This window comes from Coregonus lavaretus (genome assembly GCF_964263955.1).
Source record: "Coregonus lavaretus genome assembly, chromosome: 14".
NCBI classification, from domain to species: domain Eukaryota; kingdom Metazoa; phylum Chordata; class Actinopteri; order Salmoniformes; family Salmonidae; genus Coregonus; species Coregonus lavaretus.
This window is the reverse complement of record NC_140001.1, coordinates 20,523,321-20,542,515: the sequence shown is the minus strand read 5'-3', so window position 1 is coordinate 20,542,515 and position 19,195 is coordinate 20,523,321. Positions and strand designations below refer to the sequence as shown.

At 45.1% G+C, this 19,195-nt stretch overlaps 1 protein-coding gene across 1 annotated transcript in view; it reads left to right on the top strand.

Moving 5' to 3' along the window:
- Positions 1-19,195, top strand: part of LOC311141510 (citron rho-interacting kinase-like) — a gene marked incomplete at both ends in the record, with an annotated part of 96,524 nt that overhangs the window by 5,760 nt on the left and 71,569 nt on the right. Inside the window, 19 exons of the mRNA XM_084176858.1 lie at positions 1,135-1,305; positions 1,424-1,477; positions 1,681-1,734; positions 2,250-2,390; positions 2,635-2,760; positions 3,488-3,583; positions 3,814-3,930; positions 4,157-4,266; positions 4,397-4,571; positions 5,346-5,543; positions 5,657-5,710; positions 9,202-9,399; positions 10,814-11,007; positions 11,086-11,221; positions 11,307-11,411; positions 11,589-11,729; positions 16,220-16,342; positions 16,544-16,763; positions 16,985-17,155. Coding sequence (XP_084032984.1) covers positions 1,135-1,305; positions 1,424-1,477; positions 1,681-1,734; positions 2,250-2,390; positions 2,635-2,760; positions 3,488-3,583; positions 3,814-3,930; positions 4,157-4,266; positions 4,397-4,571; positions 5,346-5,543; positions 5,657-5,710; positions 9,202-9,399; positions 10,814-11,007; positions 11,086-11,221; positions 11,307-11,411; positions 11,589-11,729; positions 16,220-16,342; positions 16,544-16,763; positions 16,985-17,155 — 2,584 coding nt within the window. The remainder of the gene's footprint in view (positions 1-1,134; positions 1,306-1,423; positions 1,478-1,680; positions 1,735-2,249; positions 2,391-2,634; positions 2,761-3,487; positions 3,584-3,813; positions 3,931-4,156; positions 4,267-4,396; positions 4,572-5,345; positions 5,544-5,656; positions 5,711-9,201; positions 9,400-10,813; positions 11,008-11,085; positions 11,222-11,306; positions 11,412-11,588; positions 11,730-16,219; positions 16,343-16,543; positions 16,764-16,984; positions 17,156-19,195) is intronic.

Genomic DNA, 19,195 nt, shown 5'->3' with positions numbered 1-19,195 from the left:
GATTTTCTGTGATCCAGTCAAGGACCTAGGGGACTGGTGACCCTGAGGAACTAGGGCGCTGAGTCGGCCTGCTGGCAAAACACTGCAATTTTGAGTGAAAGTCTTTTCCCACTTGAAATATATATTTTTATTTGATTCTACAAAGAGATTAAATGAGTGGTCCCTGTGGTGTCAGGTTTATTCAGTTGATGCAAATATTGCTGAAGTGAATAATTTCAATTAGCATTCCAATTATACATTTAATTTACTGTTTGCCTTTTTCTTCCTCAATACCTAGGGTATGTAATGAACCCTAATTGACAATGACAATCATCATTCACTCAAATATCAAACGCTTTTTGTAGCTTATTAACGTTATAAAGGAGGTCCAAACTTAATTTGAGAGGAAATTGTTCTAAATATGAAATTCCTTTGTCTTTCATTTACATGTTAAAAAGAGTTGTTTACTGCACACTAAATTAGAGGGTGCAAAATAACAAAAAATTATGTTACTATAATGTTTCATGACTCATGAAGTGTCTTCCTGTCACTTACTGTAGATGACAGGCGGACGTCCTAGGAGACACGCTTTAAGCACTTAGCAGGGTTTGAAACTTAATGGAACACTTTTAATTGAAAAGGGACTGATGAGGCTGGTGCTGCTGATGTTTTCTGCTGCGCCTGTCGTGTTCCATTGTCAGGGTGCCCTCACCCTCCCCAGGCACCGAGACCATGCTACTTTTCATTAGCCTCTGCTAGTCCTAACCAGCCTGATAGTCAGGACTGCTGCATGGCCCGTGACTCGACCACGAGGTGGAAATTAAGGCTGTTAGCCGTATCTAATCATCATTAGAACTTTAGGGAACAAGGACACTAAATGACTTTGGCTGATGCAATTTTTCTCTGCCTCAACATTTCTTGTTCCAAAACTCTTTGTTCAAAAGACTCTATTATACCTTATATCCTCTTCTGTCTATTCTTTGTACCTCTCTGCCCCATCACTCCTTCTCTCATGTCTGCCAATCTAATCTCTTTCTGTGATGCTTTCCATTTGTTCCTTTCTATTCACTTTTTTGGCATTTCTCCTTCTCCTTATATCTTTCACCTCTGCACTCCTCCATCCCTCTCTCTCGTTCCTCTCCCATCCCTCTGCAGGAGTGCCAAGCCCAGCTGGAGGAGATGCGTGTGGCCATCAGGCAGCTGGAGGAGGACCTGTCTGCGGCCCGTCGTCGTAGCGACTTGTACGAGTCGGAGCTGAAGGAGTCCCGTCAGACCAGCGAAGAGCTGAAGAGGAAAGCAGCAGACTATCAACAGAGGATGCAGAAGGTAATTATTCACTCTGATATTGATCTCTTGACTCTAACCCACATTCAGAGAACTTGAAAGGCATGTATTGGTTTTGAAAGCAGGAGGTTTTACTGATTTTCTGCTTATCTTCTCACAGGCCAAGGAGCAAGGAAAGACTGATACGGAGGAGCTTCTGTCAAAGCTGGAGAAGGTACAGCTTCAGTCCTATTGGCTCATGTTGATCTCCTTTTGACCTCCTGTATGGTCCTACAGTATATTGTCCTTAAAGTAATGTTCAGTGGTTAGGAGACAAATGATCCCATTAAACCATGAAGATGGTTTGGGACTGAACTCATAGGGACTGTGGAATATTTAGCTTAAAAGGTTGTTTTTCTCTCTATTTCTCTGTTTCAGACCAACACTGAACAGCAAGGGAAAATTCAGGATCTCCAAGATAAGCTTGCCAAGGTAGAATATTTCTGTTGAAAACGTCATTGATAATTCATATTCAGCATATGTTCTAAGGGAATAATAGATGCTCACCACACACAGACATGTGAATGTCCTCTCTCTCCTGCTAATGATGTGTGTCAACTCCCCATTGTCCTGTAAAGCAGATGTTGAATTGTGGCCTGAGAGTAATTCAACTGTCTCATAATTAGTCAGTTTCTGCTTAATTGCCAGCTATCAAAATGTTTTTCAGACAATGTTGGTTTCTCCATGTATTATGTTTTATAGAGATGACTACATAAAATTAAGACATTTTCAGAATAACTCTAAAGCCATTTCCAAATAGAATTCTCCAGGCTGTATGGGCCCATATTTTAGAGGCACAATCAATCAACATTGTACCCAGTATTCTAGGCTATTCATGCATGCAACTATCAATAAAGCCTTCAGAGCTTAACCTATGACAGTTTAACGTTATGTAAATGTCAGATAGGTGACAGAAAGTGTTTGTTGTTCCCCGGCCCATAACACAGGCAGTGAAGGCGAGTAGTGAGACCACAGATCTCCTCCATAGCATCAGGGTGGCTAAGGAGCGCATGGAGCGTGAACTGGAGAGGCTTCAGACCAAGGAGGACTCCAGTGACAGCCTCCGTAGACGCCTGAGAGAGACAGAGGTATACAGTACTGACTGATCAGACCATAACTACAACAACAAAGAAAGGACTCATTGAAAAAAGAGAGCTGGATAAACTCACTTTTACTGGGGGCAGCAGACTTTCTCTAGCCCGAGTGGTGTGTGTGTGTGTGTGTGTGTGTGTGTGTGCGTGTGCGTGTGTGTGTGTGTGCACGTGTGTATGTGCGTGTGCGCGTTTGTTTGTGCGCATGCGCACGTGTGTGCGTGTGCGTGTGTGTGTGTAGGATGGCAGGAAGACCCTGGAGAACCAGGTGAAGAGGCTGGAGATAGTTGAGCGCAGGGAGAGTAAGCTGAAGGAGGACATGCAGAGCAAGGCCCAGCAGATCCAGCAGATGGCTGATAAAATCATGGTAAGGGGAGGGGAAAGAGGCCCCCTCAGCCCCCCTCTGGCCCTCACAACGTTGCCCTTCTTTGGAGGATTACTCTCCATCAGAGTGATTATCACATAAGCCCTCCAGGACATATGTGTGCTCACAGCTCATATACACACACACACACTCTTAGGTACACACACATACTCACACTCACTCACCTTATTATTCAGTCTGCGCCAAATCCTAACTTGAGATCTGTGTTCGTGTAATTTTCGAGCATCTCCCATTGACATCAGTCAATGGGCTCCCGAGTGGCGCAGCGGTCTAAGGCACTGCATCTCAGTGCTTGAGGCGTCACTACAGACCCCCTGGTTCGATTCCAGGCTGTATCACAACCGGACGTGATTGGGAGTCCCATAGGGCAGCGCACAATTGGCCCAGCGTCGTTCGGGTTTGGCCGGTGTAGGCCGTCATTGTAAATAAGAATTTGTTCTTAACTGACTTGCCTAGTTAAATAAAGGTTCAATAAAAAATAAAATAAATAAAAATCAGTGATGATCTAACATTAGGATTCAGCCCTCACTACCTGGGGGTCATTCATAGTGTGCTTTCTCTCTGTCTCAGACCCAAATGTGACAGATTGTGAACACATATTTTATTTATTTTGCATTTTATCCTTGCTCTACTGCATAATATCATGGTGTTGTGTCCTGACTTGAAAAGGGTGAATAAACAATGTACTGTAACGTGTTTGTTTGCATAGGACCTGGAGGAGAGTCTGCGTGGGAGCCAGTCCACAGCCCAACGTGTGGAGACCCACCTGGAGCAGAAGGAGAAGCTCTATGAAGAGAAGTTCAAGGTAGAGCTTCAGAGCCTCAGCGGCTTTCTCCTGTTTATCACACACATTCAGGAGAGCATCATGTTAAGGACTACTGGTGTATCCAGACTGTTAGGGGAGGTTGTCAGCTTTAACTAGGGCCCAGAGTTTTTCCTGGGCAGGTCCCTTGGTCAGTAAAAGTCTGACTGGGCCTTGATCCTGAGCTGTAGCCTGGTTGATATTGTGTTGTATCTCTCTCTTATATTAACCAGTTTCTGGAGAACCAGATGAAGGCAGACATGGCAGATAAGGAGATGCTGGAATCCAGTCAGAGCAAGTATGAGGAGGAGGTCCAGGAGAAGTGCAGCATCATCAGTGAGCAGAAGGCGGTAAGAGCTGGCCAGCCTAGTTAGGATGTGGCCAGGCCTATTTTCACATTACACTGAATTTGTTTATTTTTCACATTAATCACACTGGCTTGGTTTATTTCAAACTTGCAAGAACCTGTTGAAAGGCTACTGTCATATATTCTACATATACTGTATTGTTTTGACAATAGTAGTGAGCATTCGATAAATGAGGTGTGTTGAAACTTGACTCTTCTGTCCATCCCAGACCATCAATGCCATGGACTCAAAGATGGCCAGCCTGGAGCAGAGGATTGCTGAGCTGTCTGAGGCCAACAAACTGGCAGCCAACAGCAGTATCTACACCCAGAAGAACATGTGAGTGTTGTGGACTAGTTAAGAACATGTGAGTGTTGTGGACTAGTTGGTTAGTTAGTTAGTTTGGAGAATTCGCCACACAGTGATACTGACTGTGCTGCGTGTCTGTTTATCTGTCTGGGCCTGACAGGAAAGCCCAGGAGGAGATGATCTCGGAGCTGAGGCAGCAGAAGTTCTACCTGGAGTCCCAGGCTGGGAAGCTGGAGGCCCAGAACGCCAAGCTGGAGGAACACCTGGAGAAGATGAGCCAGCAGGAGCAGAGCAACAAGAGCCGAGTGCTGGAGCTGGAGACCAGGCTGAGAGAGGTGAGGAGAGAAGGAGGAGGAGAGGGGGAGGTGAGGAGGACAGAGAGGGAAGGAGAGGGCAGAAATGTTAGGGTCACAGGAAGGAGGAGAGGGGAGTGCAGGTGAGTAGAGGTGGAAAAGAGGGCAAGGAGCCAGGAGAGCAGTCGGGGAGTTGGCAGAGAGGGATGCCAGATGGAGGGGTTATGTAGGGTGAAATGGTGCACTCTGCTGTAGGTTGCTGTTTTGCCAGATCAGCATATCTCTGATTTTCTCATCCCCCTGGGTGACTCAACTCTCTGACTCTCTCCTTCCTCTGGATGATGCAACTCTCTGACTCTCTCATTCCTCTGGGTGACTCAACTCTCTGACTCTCTCCTTCCTCTGGGTGACTCAACTCTCTGACTCTCTCCTTCCTCTGGGTGACTCATCTCTCTGACTCTCCTTCCTCTGGGTGACTCAACTCTCTGACTCTCTCCTTCCTCTGGGTGACTCATCTCTCTGACTCTCCTTCCTCTGGGTGACTCAACTCTCTGACTCTCTCCTTCCTCTGGGTGACTCATCTCTCTGACTCTCCTTCCTCTGGGTGACTCAACTCTCTGACTCTCTCCTTCCTCTGGGTGACTAAACTATTTGACTATCTCATCCCTCTGGCTGACTCAACTCTCTGACTCTCTCCTTCCTCTGGGTGACTCAACTATTTGACTATCTCATCCCTCTGGGTGACTCAACTCTCTGACTCTCTCCTTCCTCTCCCTGACCCCTTTCTGTCTCTCTGTGTGTCCGTCATGCCGTTAGATGGGCCTTGAGCACGAGGAGCAGAAGCTGGAGATCAAGCGTCAGGTGACGGAGCTGACTCTGTCGCTGCAGGAGAGGGTTTCTCAGATCAGTGGGCTGCAGGCGGCACGCCATTCCCTGGAGAGTCAGCTGCAGCAGGCCAAGTCAGAGCTGGAGGACACCACCACTGAGGCTGAGGAGGAAATATGTGTTCTTAGAGTGAGTGCAGGAGGGACATACTGTAACAGTCTATTGTTAGTACTCCTGTTATTACTATGCTATTATGAAGTACTGTAGTACCAAACCTGTCCCTCTCTCTATCTGTCTGGTAGGCCCACCGAGACGAGATCCAGCGCAAGTATGATGCCCTCAGAGACAGCTGTGCGGTATGCCACCCTTTTCTCTCTCTCTCTCTCTCTCTCTCTCTCTCTCTCTCTCTCTCTCTCTCTCTCTCTCTCTCTCTCTCTCTCTCTCTCTCTCTCTCTCTCTCTCTCTCTCTCTCTCTCTCTCTCTCTCTCTCTCTCTCTGTCTCTCTCTCTCTCTCTCGCTCTCTCTCTCTCTCTCTCTCTCCCTCTCTCTCTCTCTCGCTCTCTCTCTCTATCTATTCTCTATATTCTCTCTATTCTCGCTCACTCTCTCCACAATAAGAAGGAATTAACTGAGTTGAATCAGATACGATCAGCTATTATAGATTTCACTTTTTCAGGAAAAAGTAGACCAAACAATCCCTTTGTTTTCAATCCCCACTGCTATTTGTACTATATTATGCTGTTCCTCAATTATTCTAGCCAAGAATAGAACTTAGTCTTGTATTAAGGTTGATGTAATGAAAAATGTATACCCATATCTTATATTTTCATATCTCTTTGTTGGCGAGCGTGTGAAGACTAACCCTGAGAAGATGAGGTTATTGTGTTGTGGTGGGGGATTTAAAAACATTTAAAGTCACATTGTTTGAATCACCGCTGGGTCTCATTGTGGTTAATACATCATGGTCTCTCTTTATCCCCTTGCTGTACTTTTGAGATCCTCCCACTCGCAAGCTGTTGAGAAAAAGCATTCTCCCTAGATTCAGCTGGCTGGTATTCAGGCAATCACTCCCAAGTTCAGAAACAAATTGTACCTAGCTTTATACCTGGCTCCCCATTTTTTCTATTTAGATTATTAATAACACAGTACTTCTGGCAGCCGTCCACCATTCGGAAACAACAGAAATGAAACATGGGTAAGGTTCCATTGACATGGGGTAGTAGTGTATCAACAACAGATAATGTTATGTACCGGGGAGTGTTATGTAACAAGACTGTTGGTAAATAGCTAGGTTTTGATTAGTGAATTCTAACCAAACCCACTGTAATTAAAATCACTGTAATGAATGAAACATTCTGAGGTTAGCACCAGTGTTTACCTACCCTGGGTGCTGCTAGTGGACTGTACTGTACTGTGTTTCTGTGTATATGAAGGAGACTACAGTACTACAAACTAGTCTTGCTTAGGGGTGGGGTGGTGTGTGTGGGCGTGTCTACACAGTACGATGGGGTGAGAACATTGCTGATAGACAGATCACAGCGCATCAGTCCCACTGTTGACCTCCCATTTCCTCGTAGTATTTTGGCACTTCTGTCAGTCCCTAGCCCTAGAGGGAATGGTTGGGATGACTGGCTCAGTAGAAACAGGAGAGAGAGATGATTTACATACAGAAAAGCTTTGTTCACTTCACTCCACTGCCCTGTAGTTCTGCATGATACACAGCAGCCAGGCTCCCCAGAGAGAGGAATAACATCTAACTGAGCTTCAGCAGCCTCTAACCCTCATTTGCATACAGTCTGTACTATTATCCTGGCTGATTAAGAGGACCGAATGGTGCTGATGAATTGATTATTCAGCTCCCTGCTCAGCCTTGAGAAAGACATGGCTGTCTGAGAGAAGAAAGTTTGCTTGGATATTTATCTGTAATTGCAAAATGGGTGCCTTTGTATGCTGTAATGTAGCATTCACTAAAGGAAACTCACATTGATTGTCTCAATTGTATGGCAATCCAGCAAGGCGCTGGTGAGGACTTTTCACTCTTGTCCGTCAACTGCCATTTAAATTATGAGTCATATGCCCCCCTCCCATTGATTGATCATTCTATTTCACTACATACAGATGGAGGATCTTAATTTCAGCCAGTTTGCTACAGCAGGAAAATAATCCTGCAGCAACAGGAAATGTGAATTATTATGTGGATTATAATTCATGAACATTTTTGTAGGGGTTGATGCATTTTTCATAAGGGAAAATCAAGTCTGAAATTTCAAAGTGGAAATTACAAACTTCAGAAGACTTTTTTAAACCTCAAATACACTACAAGTTTGACATTTTGCTGCATTACAGGAAAGTTATCCTGCAACAGGGTGATCAAATTAAGATCCTACATCTGTAATGAACAGGTACAGTGCATTCGGAAAGTATTCAGACCCCTTGAGTTTTTCCACATTTGTTACGTTACAGCCTTATTCTAAAATGGATTAAATAAAAAAATGGCCTCATCAATCTACACACAATACCCCATAATTACAAAGGAAAAACAGGTTTTTCGATATTTAATTAAATTTTTTTAATAAAGTAAATATCACATTTACATAAGTATTCAGACCCTTTACTTAGTACTTTGTTGAAGCACCTTTGGCAGTGAATACAGCCTCAAGTCTTCTTGGGTATAACGATACAAGCTTGGCACACCAAAATTTGGGGAGTTTCTCCCATTCTTCTCTGCAGATCCTCTCAAGCTCTGTCAGGTTGGATGGGGAGCGTCGCTGCACAGCTATTTTCAGGTCTCTCCAGAGATGTTTGATCTGGTTCAAGTCCGGGCTCTGGCTGGGCCCCTCAAGGACATTCAGAGACTTGTCCTGAAGCCACTCCTGCATTGTCTTGGCTGTGTACTTAGTTTCGTTGTTTTGTTGGAAGGTGAACCTTCGCCCCAGTCTGAGGTCCATGTGTCTGGAGCAGGTTTTCATCTCTCTGTACTTTGCTCCGTTCATCTTTCCCTCGATCCTGACTAGTCTCCCAGTACCTGCCGCTGAAAAACATTCCCACAGCATGATGCTGCCACCACCATGCTTCACTGTAGGGAGGTGCCAGGTTTTTTCCAGACCTGACGCTTGGCATTCAGGCCAAAGAGTTCAATCTTGGTTTCATCAGACCAGAGAATCTTGTTTCTCATGGTCTTGGAGTCCTTCAGGTGCCTTTTGGCAAACTCCAAGTGGGCTGTTGTGCTTTTTACTGAAGAGTGGCTTCCTTCTGGCCACTTTACCATAAAGACCTGATCGGTGGAGTGCTGCAGAGATGGTTGTCCTTGTGGAAGGTTCTCCCATCTCCACAGAGGAACTCTGGGGGTCTGTCAGAGTGACCATCAGGTTCTTGGTCACCTCCCTGACCAAGGCCCTTCTCCCCCGATTGCTCAGTTTGGCCTGGCGGACAGCTTTAGGAAGAGTCTTGGTGGTTCCAAACTTCTTCCATTTAAGAATGATGGAGGCCACTGTGTTCTTGGGGACCTTCAATGCTGCAGACATTTTTTGGTACCCTTCCCCAGATCTGTGCCTCAACACAATCCTGTCTCGGAGCTCTACGGACAATTCCTTCGACCTCATGGCTTGGTTTTTGCTCTGACATGCACTGTCAACTGTGCAACCTTATATCCAATCAATTGAATTTACCACAGGTGGACTCCAATCAAGTTGTAGAAACATCTCAAGGATGATCAATGGAAACAGGATGCACCTGAGCTCAATTCTGCAGTAGTATACATCTTGCAGTATTATACATTCAAATGATATAATATTGTGGAGAGGCTGGTAATGAGCCTAATGTAATACGTCTCCCTCCCTCCTTTCAGGTGATCACAGACCTGGAGGAGCAGCTGACCCAGCTGACCAAGGAGAACTCTGAACTGAACCGTCAGAACTTCTACCTGTCCAAGCAGCTGGACGAGGCCACGGACGAGACAGAGGACCGCCTGCTGCTGGGTCAGGATGTGGACCGCCTCCGCCACGAGGTGGCTGACCGCGAGATGCACCTCAACAACCAAAAACAGGTGTGACTAGGGTTGCAAAATTCCGGGAACTTTCAATATATTTCTTGGTTTTCCCGAAATCTCGGTTGAAAGATTCCGGAATCACGAGGGAAAAAGCAGGAAATCCGGTACCCTCCAACCAGAATTTCTGGAAAACCAGGGAATTTATTGAATGTTCACGGAATTTTGCAACCCTAGGTGTGACACATACACTCACACTCACTCACGACCATATGTACATAGTACTGTACAGAAAATACACACTATCATGTTAACAGAATAAGATAATAGAGAGCTCTCTCTCTCTATTTTCCTCTTTCTTTCACACAGACATTTCATTTCACATACCCCCAAACACACAAACTCACACACACATCTCTCCATACTCCTCAACAATCAATTATAGGTGACACAGACTTGCACACATACACACATACATGCACTTTACTTGCTAATGTGATTGAATGGAGAGTATAAATCAGGCAGAAGATACTTGACTGTTCTTTTGTTATGTAGCTCTCGCTCAGTGAGTGGATCGAGGAGAGGAGAGGAGAGGAGAGGAGAGGAGAGGAGGGAGGGAGGGAGGGAGGGAGGGAGGGAGGGAGGGATGAGAAGAGAAGAGAGGAGAGGAGAGAGAGAGGAGAAGAGAGGAGAGGGAGGGAGGGAAGAGAGGAGAGTGAGAGAGAGGAGAGGAGAGAGGAAAGAGAGTGGGAGGAGAGGAGAGGAGAGGAGAGGAGAGGAGAGGAGAGGAGAGGAGAGGAGAGGAGAGGAGAGGAGAGGAGAGGAGAGGAGAGGAGAGGAGAGGAGAGGAGAGGAGAGGAGAGGAGAGGAGAGGAGGCTATGTGATGCTGTGCGCTGCCCCTGTAGGATGGGGTGTGTGTAGGCGTTCAGTAGCTAGAGCTCTCAGTCTCTCTGTCCTAGCTAGTGGTTGTGTAACCAGGGATGGAAGTCATAGAGGGATCCGACCATGAGTGGGAGGGATGTGTCATCCACATCGTTCCCAGGTTGTGTCAGCCCTGGATGTGTGGACTTCAGAGGACCATGGTGCTGCTGCAGCTATATTTTTATCCCAGTGTTTGTCTCAAGCAGAGGAATAGGAAACATAAAAACCTAGCTCAGTATGAGCCCTATCTATAAAACTCTCAAAGTTACTTGTATCTACTTTTAACTGTGGAGCACAACCTATTGAATGTCAATGTTCCTGACATTACTGACGTTGGTTTGGCATTACTCAGAGGGCTGACTTCAGAACAGTCATCATTAAGACCACAAAACACTATTAAAAGTACCTTAAATAGTTGTCTCAGGTAAGTTTATCTCCTGCAATCTCTCTGAGTTGTTCATGTTGTCTGTTAGAACAGACCAGTTGAACAGTTGAATAGCATGACTTCTATTCTCATGTAACCGCTCCTATGTTTTCCATGTTCTGTGTTAGAACATTGAGACGCTGAAGACCACGTGCACCATGCTGGAGGAACAGGTCCTGGAGCTGGAGACCCTGAATGATGAGCTGCTGGAGAAGGAGAGGCAATGGGATGCCTGGAGGGGAACCCTGGAGGACGAGAAGAACCAGGCTGAGAGGAGGACCAGGGAGATCCAGAGACTGCTGGACAACGAGAAGCAGAACAGGTAACACACACAAACATACACACACACAAACACACACACACACACACTCATATGGTCCCCTCTCTTATTCCTCTTCAGGCTGCGTGCGGACCAGCGCAACTCGGAGGCTCGTCAGTCTATTGAACAGGCAGTGAAAGAGCACAAGGCTGAGATTCTGGCCCTGCAGCAGGCCCTCAAGGACCAGAAACTCAAAGCAGAGAGCCTCTCTGACACAGTGAGCCTTATGTGTCTGTTTGTCTGTCACTCTGTCTGTCTCTCTGTCTAAAGCAGACCTGTACATCCTGTCTCTGTCCCTCTAGCTGAATGACCTGGAGAAGAAGCATGCCATGCTGGAGATGAATACCAGGAGTCTGCAGCAGAAGCTGGAGAGTGAGAGGGAGCTGAAGCAGAGGCTGCTGGATGACGTGGGCTACTTTTTTCTTATTCTGCCCGTGATATATTTGAGTTATAAATATAATGTAATGTCACATACCTGGGCTTGTTAATAAAAAGGCCTCTATTATAACCGGGTATGTTTGTTTGTCTTATAAGAAGTGAAATATCACAGAATGTCTGTTTATACTGTTTGTGTCCCTCCCCAGCAAGGAAACCTGCAGCAGCAGCTAGATGTTCAGAAGAGCCACATCTTCCGGCTAACCCAGGGGCTGCAGGACGCTCTGGACCAAACTGACCTGCTGAAGACTGAGAGGACTGACCTGGAGTACCAGCTGGAGAACATCCAGGTACACACACACACACACACACATGCATGAGCACACACACACACACACACACACACACACACACACATACAGAGATGTTCGATCGGGTTCAAGTCCGGGCTCTGGCTGGGCCACTCAAGGACATTCAGAGACTTGTCCCGAAGCCACTCCTGCGTTGTCTTGGCTGTGTGCTTAGGGTTGTTGTCCTGTTGGAAGGTGAACCTTCGCCTCAGTCTGAGGTCCTGAGCACTCTGGAGCAGGTTTTCATCAAGGATCTCTCTGTACTTTGGTCCGTTCATCTTTCCCTCGATCCTGACTAGTCTCCCAGTCCCTGCCGTTGAAAAACATCCCCACAGCATGATGCTGCCACCACCATGCTTCACCGTAGGGATGATGCCAGGTTTCCTCCAGATGTGACACCTGGCATTCAGGCCAAAGAGTTCAATCTTGGTTTCATCAGACCAGAGAATCTTGTTTTTCATGGTCTGAGAGTCCTTTATGTGCCTTTTGGCAAACTCCAAGCGGGCTGTCATGTGCCTTTTACTGAGGAGTGGCTTCCGTCTGGCCACTCTACCATAAAGGCCTGATTGGTGGAGTGCTGCAGAGATGGTTGTTCTTCTGGGAGGTTCTGCCTTTCCAAAAATCATGTCCAATCAATTGAATTTACCATAGGTGGACTCCAATCAAGTTGTAGAAACATCTCAAGGATGATGAATGGAAACAGGATGCACCCGAGCTCAATTTCGAGTCTCATAGCAAAGGGTCTGAATACTTATGTAAATAAGGTATTTCTGTTTTTCATTTTTAATAAATTCCCCCAAAAATCTAAAAACCTGTTTTTGCTTTGTCATTATGGGGTATTGTGTGTAGATTGATTAGGACATTTTTTTATTTAATCCATTTTAGAATAAGGCTGGAACGTAACAAAATGTGGAAAAAGGGAAGGGGTCTGAATACTTTCCGAATGCACTGTAGCAACATTTGAATATATATATATTTTTTACATTGGATAAAGGTAGAGACTCCGAGCAAGAAAACGGTACATCATACATTGCAGTTGAGGAACAATGAGAAAGTAATTCTGCTTTGAAAGTTGATAAACTTGTTACCCCACTTTTGAGTAAATGGCCCATGAATGTTCTGGTACACCTATTGGAGAGCTTTTCTTTATCTACACCCAGTCAGCATAGTTCACACCCTCTTAAGCCTTAGCCCCACCCATCTCTTTAACGATTCACAGTGTAGTAAACAACCAAAGATTTCAAGACTAAAAGTGGTGAAAGTAGTAGCAAAACGTAGTAGTAAAATGTACTTTATCTAGTCCTTGGCCTATATCCTAATCTGATTTTGGTGCAGGTCTTGTTGTTCTTCACATTATCGTCTCTGGTAAACACACACTATATCAAATAAAATCTAAGTTTATTTGTCACATGCACAGGATACAGAAGGTATAAATGGTACAGTGAAGTGGTTACTTGCATAGTGGAGTGTGTTGTTTAGACATGTAGCTAGCTAGCTAAACAATTAACCATAATCCCAATTCTAATGCCGCGTTCAAAACAACTGGGAACTCGGAAAAAACAAACTTTGACTGGGAAAAATCGATTTGAATGGTCATCCAACTCGGAAATTCAACTCAGGGACTTGGGCCTCTTTCTAGAGCTCCTACACAGATCATACACGTAACGTTAACTAGCGAGCCAGCCAGATAACGTTAGCTAGCTAACATTACACTTTAACCATGCAATGAAAACGATATTTTGACAAAATTAGAAACGTATAATATCTGAAAATGTAGCTAGACTCTTACCCGTATACATGGATGAATGCTTCTCCCTCTATCATGGATGCCATGGTTGCCCTTAGTTTGAAGATGTCATCCGGAGACAGGTGTTTTATACAACAGCCTTCTTTCTGTGTTGTCTTTTTGGACTCTCTCCACATTGGCGTATACATGGATGAATGCTTCTCCCTCTATCATGGATGCCATGGTTGCCCTTAGTTTGAAGATGTCATCCGGAGACAGGTGTTTTATACAACAGCCTTCTTTCTGTGTTGTCTTTTTGGACTCTCTCCACATTGGCAATCATCTCTCTGCTTCCACCGGGCATTCCACTGATTTCAAAACTCTGTCAACTTCTTCCGTGACAATGACACCGTTTCTTCCCCACCATTGTCATCAGAAGACTCTACAATGTCTAGTTCAATTAAAATGGAGTTGCTTACCAAGATGACGTTGAATGTTCTTGAGTGGCCTAGTTACAGTTTAGACTTAAACCGGCTTGAGAATCTATGGCAAGACTTGAAAATGGCTGTCTAGCACTGATCAACAACCAACTTGATGGCGCTTGAAGAATTCTTTAAAGAATAATGTGCAAATATTGTACAATCCAGGTGTGCAAAGCTCTTAGAGACTTACCCAGAAAGACTCACAGCTGTAATCGCTGCCAAAGGTGATTCTAACATGTATTGACTCAGGGGTATGAATACTTATGTAAATTAATTATTTCTGTATTTAATTTTCAATAAATCAGCAAAAATGTCAAAAAATATGTTTTCATTTTGTCATTATGGGGTATTATGTGTAGATTGGTGAGAAAAAAAATCGATTTCATCCATCTTGAATTCACACAAAAAAATGTATAAGTATAAGGAATAAATCAAGGGGTATGAATATTTTCTGAAGGCACTGTATACTCTCAGGTAGGCTAATAACAGATTGATCATTTTAGCAAGTAGTTTGATGCAACCTATCAGACCACTACTATTGACACAACTTTGATTACAATATAGCTACAGTATGTCAAAGGGGCACCCTTACGAAAAAAGATTGCAGTCAGAGTGCAGTATAACTGCAGTACACTGCAATATAACTGCAGTTAGAGTGCAGTATAACTGCAGTATGCAGCAAATACTCTGGCCAAAATAACACTGTTTTTTTTACTGCAATGATTTTTCAGTGTAACTGCAGTTAGAGTGCAGTATAACTGCAGTTCAACTGCAGTACACTGCAGTTAATATCTTCAGTTACTGCGTCCAAAATACCACAGTCGACTGAAGTTACTGCACTTTTACTGCAGTTTCAAAACTGCAATCTTTTTGTGTAAGGGCAGGGCTCCAGACTGCAACCATTAAGTGGCATTTTACAACCCTTTGACTTGGCTATGCAAGTAACATTTGTAATTGGTCGCGTGTGCATTGAACATTCATTACATGGTCACCTCACTCACAAGTTTAAAAACATATATTTTTGGGGCGGCTAAAACCATGATTTTGGTCAAACAGTAAAGTGCTGTGATGAGCGAGCCACTTGATGTGCGCTCCGGGAGAGAGAAATAAGGCTTCTAATTGTATACGATTTCAAAATTCTATTGCAGAAAATACATAGCTATGGAAACAACTACTGTTGTTCTCAGCTTTCTGTGGGTATACTTTTTATTTGTAATCTCTTAATATTGAGCTCAATAGCAACTACTGTATTTTACAACCCATATATTTGATATGGCTTTAAATTACATTTACTGTTAGATTAATATATGACTACTAGCAGTGGGTATTATATTTAGTGTTAGAGATCTAGCTAATGTGTTTAGAGCTTTCACTTCCTCGTGGTGAATAAGCCCCAAAATAAATGTGCCTATGATATTAGTGCACATAAAGATGTAGGTAAATTCATCTTTATTGAACAAAAAAATTCTGAAAATTCTGGAGCCCTATTTAACAGTAAAATGTAACAAACACAATACCCTATTGTCAACTCACAATTCATGACAATCACTGGATTAGGTTGCACATCAAAATATCTTGAATCAGGCATTCCTGCTTGGACATGTTAGATAAAACAACGTATTTATTGAATAGCCTACCATCTCATTAGTCTATTACACAGTCTAAAGCACTGCAAATTACTTTATAAGGTGAATGATAACAAAAATTTGGTGCGACCAAATCATGGGCTGGTGCCACTGAAAAAGTTGGTGGCACTGGGGAAAATATTTGTCTGGAGCCCTTTTCAAGGGGTGTGATTTATTATCTGCTGCAGAGTAATGTTTTCTACTGACAATTTGGCTGTTGGGAAGAGAATAATGCGATAGGATGTTAAGCAGAAAAATCTGTTTGTGGGACAAGGCTATGTATGTTTGTGCACATGGAAGTCGGTGATTTATGTTTACTATAGGTTAATGAGGCAAATCAAATGTGATGTGACTAAAATATGACTAAAAAGAAAGGTCATTTAGTTGAATAAAATGGCCCACTATTTTCGTCATTTTGAATAACTAGAGTAAATCATTATTCCAAATGACAAAAATGTGAATAAGACTTAATGATATTTTAGTCAAAATGACTAGGACAAGACTAAATCTAAAAAAGTACCAAAATTAACACTGATGCACGCGCTTGCACGAATGCACGCACAACACAAACATGCACGCGCGTGCACACACACACACACACAAACACACACACAGAGGTACATGAGTAGAAATTCAATGCCTTAGTAATGTACACAGCTCCACCTGCAGGCTGTGTACTCCCATGAGAAAGTGAAGTTGGAGGGGACCATCACCCAGCAATCCAAACTCATAGACTTCCTCCAGGCCAGGGTGGACCAGGGGGGCTCCAAGAAGAAAAAGGTGAGACTGGACAGCTCACAATACAGGTACAGTGACACAGAGTACATGAATACACACATTACCATTTCTAGAGCACCTTTAACTAGCGTTTGCTATGGACCTTTCCATTTTACCCCCAATCTTTTCTCAGAATGTTTGTCAGTGACAGTTGTGTGCGTGTGTGTGTGTTTGTGTGTTTGTGTGTGTGTGTGTTTGTCCCAGGGTCTATTTGGGCGGCGCAGAGAGGACCTGCTGGCTGCCATGGCAGCCCAGGCCCAGTCCCAGGTGCCCCAGCAGGTGTCTCCCACACCCTCCATGCAGCCGGTGCCCCTGCAGTACAGTGACATGAAAGTGGCCCTGGACAAGGAGCGCTCCCGCTGCTCTGAGCTGGAGGATGCACTGCAGAAGATGAGACTAGAGCTGCGCTCCTTACGAGAGGAGGGTGAGGACACTGTCATCTCAAATAAACAGGAAATAATGCCACTGAAGACCACTGCTGTAGTCCAGCACATGCTATCTCACAACAAGCAGCACATCAAACTCATACCATGTCCAAACACCTCTCCCTAGGGACTTTCCCTTTATGATTCCTCTCTCTCTATCTCTCTCTCTGTGTGTGTGTGTGTCTCTCTCTCTCTCACTCACACATATACACACATCCAGCAGTCCAGTACAAGCCTGTGGACCATGGTGGTACCCCTGCCACCCCTGGCACAACGCGGCAGCAGATTATGATGTCTGCCATGGTGAAGTCTCCTGAGCACCAGCAGGGCCCAAGCAACCTGCTGGCTACCTCGAACTCTGGCCGCAGGAAGGAGGCTGCCACCCCCGAGGGTGAGTTCTCCTGGAGAAATAGGGGACATGGGAGTGTTTATGGGTCTTTCTATAAACTAGGGTACCAGTGAGGATTTCCTACACTGAACAACTTGTTACAGCTGATGGTAAATCATTGATAATAATCTGCAATTTTTCTTCATGTCATTACATTAAGATATAAGGGGGGATCATAGCTACAGTGGTTCTTCCTTTAAAAGTTGCGTAATACCGCAGCACAGCTTGCGGGGTGACGCAGAATGGTATGGCACGTTTGAGTGCATGAAGTCAGTATTTTACTGTCAGCCATTGTTGCCATCAATGCTAGTTCAACCACCAGAGGGCATCTTTGAGAAGCTAAGTTATTGAAATGACATGGAGCTGTAGGCCTAAGAGTCCTGTTTACTGTAGCTGTTTTGGCGTAACATACTTATTGGCATAAAGGCCTACTTCAATATACAGTATATCAATCAATCATTCATTCATTTGTGCATGTCATCACACAGCATTCAAGTCATCCATGTCTTTAAAAACAGTCAAGCATTCTAGTTATAAAACGAAATAACAAAGGGAGCCTTGAATAATTAAACAATGAATAAGCCACAACATGTCGGCTAAAGCGATTGAGTTCACCAATGCATTTGACTGTTTTTAATACTGTACTGGAGACTTTAAAACTTTTTTTTTGTTAGAACAGACTATATGGGATTGATTATAATTTGTTTGTAAATTATTATTGTATTTGTTGTGCTGTTTATACTGTTAGAAATGTAGCTTAATTAAATTGATTCATATTATGGTGTTTCTATTCCAAGAAAAACGAAAATGCATTTTACAGCGACTGCGAGTGAAGAGCAAAATAATCCTTGTTACAGGAGGGGGTCGCAGTTCCGGAGCGACCCACTAGGTGTCATCCTCCGACAACCTTAGGCACCTCCTCACTCACAGTCTGGACTAATCATTATCCTATTGGTGTCACCTGTGTCTACTTGTTCACCTGTGTATTTATGCCCTCACTTCCCTGTGTGCCCTTGCTCTGTTTTCTCTGCTAGTTCTCGATGCCAAACAGTACTAATCAGTGTCTGATCGCGAGACGTATGTACAGGTACTTGAGAAGTGTTCTCCCTGTTTCATTGTTGTTTTCGGTGGACACCCGACCAGCACCGGCAGCCGGCGGAGCGGAAGCCGCGGCAGCGTCGTCTCGCCTGCGACATTGCGGGAACCCCGCTTACCACCTCCGGAGAGGTATGACGGACGTCCAGAGGGCTGCAGGGAATTCCTCACCCAGTGTTCCCTGGTATTCAGCATACAACCCTCCTCCTTCCCGACTGAGCAGGGCCGGGTGGCCTACATTATCACTCTGTTGATGGGTCGGGCCCTTTCCTGGGCTACTGTGGAGTGGAAGAACCAAACTCTGGTGTGCCCCGACTACTACCAATTCCCCCGGGAGCTATGCAAGGTGTTCGACACCTCTTGGGTGGTGTCGGGGCACGAGGCCGGGAGGCGGCTCACGGCCTGTTGGCAGGGTGACCGTTCGGTGGCAGACTACTCCGTGGAGTTCCGGACCCGGGCTCGAGAGGCAGGATGGGAGGAGGCCGCCCTGGTCGTCCTTTACGCGCAGTGGCTATCGGAGGGGATGAAGGACGAACTCTCCTTCAGGGAGCTGCCTGAGCGACTGGACGGCCTTATCAACCTCTTGGTGTGGGTAGACAATCGGCATCGTGAGAGGGCGCACAAGAGAGGGATGACGCAAGGCGCGCTTGTCCAGGATGGAGAAGCAGAGACGTCTGTGCCAGGGACATTGCCTGTACTGCGGCCAGGCAGGCTACCACTGCGACTCATGCCCGGAGAATCCGGGAAACAGGAGGGCTCGCTAATATCGGGAGGGGTGCTAGCGAGCCGGAACCGAAACCCCAACCCCAGAGACTTCCAGACTTTTCTCCCCGTCAGGGTTCAGTGGGCCCGCGCTGCACGTCAGGCGCATGCACTGGTGGATTCGGGGGCCGCGGGAAATCTGATGGACGCGGGGCTGGCCCAAAGGTGGAGCGTTCCGTTACTGTC